Source organism: Oryzias melastigma, linkage group LG15, assembly GCF_002922805.2.
Source record: "Oryzias melastigma strain HK-1 linkage group LG15, ASM292280v2, whole genome shotgun sequence".
Taxonomy (NCBI): Eukaryota; Metazoa; Chordata; class Actinopteri; order Beloniformes; family Adrianichthyidae; genus Oryzias; species Oryzias melastigma.
The window spans coordinates 22,948,668-22,956,422 of NC_050526.1; the positions used below are offsets into that span (position 1 = coordinate 22,948,668).

A 7,755-nucleotide genomic window follows, 5' to 3' on the forward strand; every position below is an offset into this window, starting at 1 on the left:
CTGGGGGTAAGCGAGCTGGGGGCAAACACGGCGGAGGTCGCACCATGGGAGGGGGTGCTCGTGACGGAGGCATCGCGATGGAAGGCAGGGCGGTGCGAGGTCCTCTGGATGGAGGCTTCGTGCGGGGGACAGAGACGGAGACCAAAGGCTGCTCTTCGGCCGGAGGAGGAAGAGGAGGAGGAGGTGCTGAGGGAGAGTGAGGCCTGCGAGGAAGACTCTGACGGTTTGAAGAGGGTTCTTCGTCTTTGACGCGCTGGAAGCGAATGCAGCGACCCTGGAGGACATAAAACAAGATGAACAGTGCATACGAAGGAGAGGCTAGAAAATGTTTAGGGGACCAAAGCACTATTTAGTTTTTTTTACTCTTAAAGTTTTAGTATATGTTTTTTCTATATATACCAATTGTTTTTGAATTTTTATTGGTGGTGGAGCCAGTGAATCTTTTCCACAAGTCCCCAGAAAATCTAGCAGTGCCTCTGTCTTCATTTCACTGCAGAATAAAGCTCAGCATAACAAGGTTTCTCTGTGTAATATCAATAAGCATTAAGCTCCAGCAGACAAGATAATTCGTGTGAGCTTTTCCCACTTTTGCAGACAAATGGATGAGTGTCTGGGTCCTCAGAGAGCACACAGAGCAGCTTCTGTTATCTCCCCACACCTGCTCCACAACAGTCATCATGCAAGCAAAGACAAGTCCTGATAAATGTAGATAAATGATAAATTTAGTTGATGTCATAAATATCCCCAAAAAACTAAAGTACCATTTTTATTTTTTGTCTCCCCTAAGAATATTTTCTTTCCTTTTTCCTGCAGCATCCAGGAGGCAGACTTTCATCCTCATCTTCCTCAGTCAAAGCAGACCCTTGGTGGTCTGATTATAACTCCTTATTAAACAGAGAGGCCCTAAAGTCACACAGGGGCCATTAAGAGGACCCCAGCATTGTGACTGAAGGGGTCATTGTGTTTTTTGTGAGCACGTATGAGGGGTGTGTAATTGATGGAGGGCCGCCCGGCCCCAGCCAGGCCGTGGTGGGGTGGGGAGTGTAAGTGAGGACTGCAGCGAAAAAGCCAGTTTGCAAGCAGAAAAACACCACGGAGAGCATATGGACACAATGAGAATGCAAGCTCATGAATATGTGTGTGTCTGTGTGTGTGCGAGACTGTAAGCATGCCTCAACCACAGCATATGGCCTGAATGAAGCCTCGTGAATAACAGCGAAACAGGGGGGAGGCATGTAAGGTTAGGGGGTGGACTTCAAGTCTTGTGTTGAGGATGAGTAAGAGTTCAGAAATGTGTCACTTAAAACAGTCCGTCAGCGTGCATGTCTCTATAGCTAAAATATTTGTCACTGCTTAACCCCCCCAATGGCAATTGTTTGGATTAAAACCTCAAAAAATGAAAGAACCCCCCCCCCCAAAATGCCTCCAGCGTTGGTTTTGCATTCTGTTTGGTTTTCTCTTTAAATCCAGAAGACATTTCATGACACACACATCCAAAAAGAAAAAGAAGAAGAAAAAGAAAGGGGGAAGAGAGAGGAGCAACATCAAACATGACAGCACAGCCTGTCACCTCCCATGACATTACAGCACTTTACTCACACACACAAACATCCACATGTGTGTTTCTGAGCATTCTGACATTTCACCAAGATTGTCTGAAAATGTTTGGAACCATCACTTAAGAAAAACCACTCCGATAAAAGTCATGGTTTTAGTGTTTTGAACATTTCTCGTGGCATTTTTTCCACATAATGGGGGTATTTGTTTATTTAAAATTGTGTGAATCAGGCAAAAATACTCCCAATATTGTTCACCATTTTTGTTGCACCCGTAATGTTGGCAAAGAGATGATGGGAAGTGAGGGCAGGCTTACTCTGTGCCAAAAGTCCCACCCACAATTCTGAACCGAATTTCCAAAGAACTACTGCAGCTCTGCAGAAACGATGTCTTAGAAAACAACACAGGTTTTCTGATTTTTCCCAAAACAGCATAATCATAATAATAATAATAATAAAAACACTTAGTAACGCTTTGAAAATAGATAAAAAATGATCAGAGTGGGACTTTAATGAGACTAAACTGCCCAAAACAGTGAACATTTTAAGAATTAGGATGTTAGATGAAAACAAACACTTTTGAAGAGGATATTAGGGGTCTTACAAAATGTGAATCTTAATGTAATTTTTTTTTTTTTTTTATTATTATTAAGGAGGACAGAATCACACATGCACACATTTTGATGCAGAAATTGATGTAAATTAATATACCAAAGTGTTCCGAGGGGTTTTGCTGTTCTCTTTTCTGAAAATAAATGTGTAAAAATGTATAATAATTGTATTTGTCATTCTGATGAAGTATTTGGGGGATTATTTAAAAACCCTCAAAAGCAAAGAAACAGAGAAAGGGTTGAAGAAGGGGCAGCATCCCTCTCGCTGTCTGTGAAGACGGAGGGTTGGTGTCGGGCCTGCGGTCCTGCCTGCAGCTGCATGACAGCACCATCAATGCTGTCAGACAAAGACGAGGAATCCCGTCTGTCACAATATGGCTCGTGGCCTTTCAACTCCCCGTTCGTTTGTGTGACACTCGCTCAGGAGAGCTGACACACATGTGCACGCACACCAACATGGGGATGGGAGGAAGTACAAAAGGGGAGGGTGGCAAAACCTGTGAGCTTGTTGATGGCTGTTTGCAGAGGCAGTGATGTAGGAGTAATGAGAGAAGAAAGCGGTTTATCTCCATCTTATCTCCTAACAGGCAGAGTGGGGAGTGTGATGACAGCAACTACCTTGCTGACCTTTCTGTGACCTGACTATGAATTTTCCTCCTCCAAACATCTAAGAAATAGGGCGCAACTCCAGCACAGGAAGCTGGAACTACGAGCCGGACTTTGTCTGATATGAGAAATCACATTCATCTTTGGTGTTTTACATGGTCATTAACACCAGTTCTCCTCAGCAGCTCGCTTGGAAATAAAAGTGAACTCCTCCCGCCCCATTTTTTTCTCGTGAAAAATAGCATTTCATTTTCCTCAGTTAATGGCTCGTGAAGGGAGTTCTAGGGGTCATTACTGAATGGCTCAGAGAACCATAGTCCCACTGAAAGCAGCTGACAAAGAGTCCAGAAACTTCCATCCTGACAGAGACCTATTTGTCCCGATTGCAAACAAAATCCAAGATTGAAGGAAAAAAAAAAAAAAAAACGATCCATCGATTGGTCTGCATTTTTAGACTCAATGTACAAGAAATGCACATTATGCATTGAAGAGGAGTCGTCCCATTCAAAGATGATGTGGAATCAGCTTTGTGAAGCAACAATGACCTTATTTATAACCGTGCAGATGTTTTGCCATGACAACGGGTGTGATGATAAAAACACGTCTCTCGGGGTTATGGGATGTGATTCACAGGGTCAAGCTCAGAAGACCGTGCTCACTTCTGTCTCACTAATGGAGGGATAAAAAAAATAAAGTTACTTGAAAAAATTTGGACTTAAAAATGTAAAGACTTATAAATTCCCCAAAATAAGTCAAACTAGTAATTTTTCGGAAGAGGAGATCGGTTCACTAAGCAGAAAGAGACTTCTTGTGTGCTAACAATTGGCTCCTTTTACAAGGAGAGTGCTATCAGTAGCTCTTTGACTCAACATGAATGTAAGAGTGTGTGCAGAAACTCTGAGCTGGGGGTTTACACGTTGCTCTCTAACACGTCCTTATGTACCGAGGCAGACACAGAAACTCACCAAACCGACAGAAAAGCCTCGTCTGTCATCTAACGTACAATTAAAAAGCTTCTGGGTGTTGACTGTACACACAGAAATCCGTTCAATTGTATAGAATTTCAGCATTATGGTGTTATGAGAGATTTAGCAGATTAAATGAAATGCGTTTGCAGACTCACCTGATCTCCAGGCTGAGGTCTCATCAGGGAAACCTGGTCGTAGCCTCTCCTGAACAGAGCCCATAGGGCATCTAGTTTGCCCTGGGAGTGTTGCAAAAAAACACCAAAAATAAGTTAAAAAATGACTTTAAAGTAAAATAAAATGCTGCTTAAAACAGTAAAGACCCTTATTTTCTGTTTTACATTTTTTTAAATAATCTTAGTTTAACAAAGTATATAATATATATTAGGATTTATTTCTTAAAATAACATTTTTTTGATGATATCATTGTTCCATTTATTTTTTTTTAGTTTATTTCCCCCCAAAAATCTGCTACTAGGGTAAGAATGTTTTTACTTATTTCTAAAGGGTCATCAGAAAAATACTTGTATTTCTCACTTTAATCGGCGAGTACCACGTCTTTTGCTGTGGGGGGCGGCGGGGCGGTTTTCGAGGTTTGGGCTCGTACGGTTCGAACTCCTGCTCTGGCATCTTGACCACAGCATTTTTAGGTTTGTCCAGCTTTGCGCCTTCTTCTGTCGAGCCTTTCTCCCCCCATCGCACCTTGGAGTTTCACATAAGAAATGTACTTCACGCTGTAATTTTTACCTTTCGCATACATTAGAGTATCAAACTTGTAATTCTACCTCCATGCGCTTAATCCCACCAACTCCTCTTCCTCCATAGTATGAGGCATCCACGGTGGGCCACCTCTTCCTCGGCATTCCATCATCTTCATCTGACTCCTACCACAGTTATTAGGTATGACAGCCATTGTTTTGTTATGTTAAATAGAATAAATGTGTCAAATCTTCTATTTTATGTAACTTGTGACTCACCGGTTCTGGAGGAGGTGGTGGTGGCGGTTCCTTGATCACCTGTGCATAATAAGAACATTTTTGATTTATTATTTAATCTACAAACCAAGTCAGAGTGAAACATCAGTTAAACAAATGAAAAACGACAGAGTGAGAAAAAAACAACGAATAAAAACACATGTAAAAAGGAAAGAAACAGCAATTTCGGCACAGGCAAGGCACAGAACAACTTAAAATAACAAGAATTTCGCAATACGTCAGTTTTCTTATGCAGGACTGGCACATGAAAAAGCAGGGTTTGTTTTCCACTATGCAAGCAAGACTCTTCATGCCTATCTATGTAGCCACAGGGGCCTGAGTATGGGGCTCCCTGTGCCGGTCCCTAGCCCGGGTAAAATACAGGGTTATGTCAGGAAAATCTCTGTCAAAGTAAGTACGCGAATTGGAGAAAGCTGCTTCACTGTGGCGAAAGGGGTCATTTTTTTATTCATGTTTGATATTTGTTAAAGAGACTTAAAATAATTAGAAAAATAATTTGGAAAAAGAGTAAAAACAGAAATTGGTTTCACTCAATTTGCTTGTATGAATGTAAAATTTACACAAAATAATTAGATTAATTACATCAGAGATATTAGAGTCCAAATTGATTAAAAAAAATGTAAATGGTGAATTAAAAACATTGGAAGAACATTAAAGTTTTAGTCTGAAAGTTTAATATGATTGAAGGAAACTTACCACGGTGCAGCAGAGAGGCCAGAACCACCACATCAGCAGCAGAGCCAACAGCAGGAACAAGACCAGCATTGATATTAGCACAATGGTGCCGTCAAACTACAACAAAGCAGACAGTGGAGGGATAAAAGTTATACTTAGATGAAAGAAAGTCAGCCAAATAACTGTGGAAACAAAAAAAAAAAACCTGAAGTACTCACAGTCTCCTCTGACAAAACCAACAGAGGAAGACAAGAAAAAAAAAAGACATTTGATCTAAAAAGGCGACACGCCAAAGAGAAATATAAGCGTGTGTTGTTGAAACATTTTGGGGTGTATTTGATCTGCACTCACACATTCTGTAGTAGTGATGTGGACAGAGCTGGTGATGTAGGAGAGGCCCTCGTTCATGCTCACCTGGAGGTAAATCACCCTGAAAACAAAAAACACAAAACTCTGCTCATCACCTGGCGTGCAAAGCTGCGATACCTGAGCGGGCCTGCGTGTGTGAACACATCGGCAGCGTCAGGAAAAGTTCATCCAGCTGTCAGCACACTCCTCTGCCCACGTTAACCACACTTGCTGCCTTACAGGCACGCACATTCGCTGACAAAGACAAGAAAGCAGCATGAAAAGGTCAAGATGCTCTCCACCCAGAGAAGGAATCTTGGCTTGGGTTAATCCCAGACCTCAATCAAGGAAACATCAGAGGGATTAAATGACCTCTTGAATTTAATGCTGATTTAAGTGCTTTGAGAGAAAAAGGTGGAGGAAAAAATACTTTTTGTATTGAGTTAAAACTGAATGCAGAAATTAGATTATTCAGAAATTATATTTATATTTAGGAAGTATAAACAAGGCATGCATATTTCTCAGCTGTGCTTTTGGTTTAGGGAAGAAAGGAGAAAAAGGTCTCTTGTTCTTCTGGATTTAGAGCTGCAGAGACAAGGGGGGTATTGAGCCGTGGGTTAAGACTTGAGGAGGGGCGGCAAGACAGAGGTCAATGCAGGGGTGGTAGGAGGGCAAGAGAGGAAACGCCGTTTTAGGGGGGGGATGGGTTTTTCCCGGTTTTACATCCCCTCTGTCCCAACGCTCCTCATTTCCTCCAACGCAGATGATCCCCCCAATCATCATTTGGCGCTCATTCGATCCCACCTGGAATACGGAAACTGTCGTTTCCTCCTTTTTTTTGCCAGTCAGCTCAGCTTACAGGCAGGGAGGAGGCAAAACGTTATCAGCTCCATGCTGACGGAGAAATCTCAGCCCCTATCAATCATTATCGTGCCCACGATTTACTTGTTTTGCCCCACCTGTGCTTGTGTGTCTGTGGAGGGAGGAGCTGCATCCAGAAAGTGCAGTCAGCACAGATTTGTTTGATAGCTGCATCAGTGACTTCACCGTATTTGACAAAGCAGCTTGAGAGAAACTGAAGGAGTTTTTCTTCACTTTTGGTGCATATATGCAATTTTCGCTTAACATGGCATTTTTCTGATGATAAAGGACATATATAAAGAAAATTAAGGTTAAAATTGTTCTGAATCAGGAGCAGACGAAAAACAATGCAGTTATTTGTGGCATGGAAAATACGCCCCATTCTAGTGCATCCACCTGTAGACGACTAGATCATGTACATCTTTGCTTTCCCTGTCTATGCAAGAATCTGGATCTAAACTGTGCCGTGGACAGATCCAATATTGCTCGCCATTTTTGTTGCATTGGAATGTTGCTGCCGGGAGAGAGTGCAAAGATGGATGATGAGAAGTGAGTGCAGGATTATTCTGGGCCAACCATCCCGCCCACAACTCAAAGGCAAATTTCTAATGGACTACTGCCGCTCTGCAGAAACTATGTCCTTGAAGATAACATTTTTTCAATTAAATTTTTGCTAAAAATTGCAAAATCATAATAAAAAGGTTCACTTTTAAAATTGATCAAAAGAGGACTTGATGCATTTTTTCCCTCACTGCATCTCCAGTTTATCAAATGTGTAACATTTCAATAGCATTTAAAAAAATATATATAAAAGTTTGAAAAATAAACTTTTATCAGCAGCTGCAAGATTGAAATGAAGCAAATAATAACCAGTACTTTGATGCCAATTAGGAAGGTTTGAGAGTGAACTGAAGACTTCCCAGAATTGTATTTTCACATCTAAAACTCATCAGCCAGCTGTTGGCCTTCTCTCTGGACCCTTCAGCCGTTCACAGCTGACTTCCTCTGAAGCGTCTCTCGGGGAGTTACGCAGTCCTGACTCTGCTCTGAACAGCCTCCTTCAGGCTTCACTGCAGTGTGTAATGACACTGCCTGTGTAGCTGTCACAACAAAATAAGAAAATAAAAAGATGTTTTTT

The 7,755-nt window shown here is 41.7% G+C and overlaps 1 protein-coding gene across 1 annotated transcript in view; it reads right to left on the reverse strand.

Annotated features, from left to right (window-relative positions):
• The window catches only part of antxr1d (ANTXR cell adhesion molecule 1d), a gene marked incomplete at its 3' end in the record, with an annotated part of 20,830 nt that continues 13,075 nt past the window's right edge, over window positions 1–7,755 (reverse strand). The window contains 7 exon segments of the mRNA XM_024296428.2: window positions 1–274; window positions 3,897–3,977; window positions 4,276–4,440; window positions 4,524–4,622; window positions 4,716–4,754; window positions 5,430–5,525; window positions 5,760–5,838. Of these exon segments, the coding sequence (XP_024152196.1) occupies window positions 1–274; window positions 3,897–3,977; window positions 4,276–4,440; window positions 4,524–4,622; window positions 4,716–4,754; window positions 5,430–5,525; window positions 5,760–5,838 (833 nt within the window).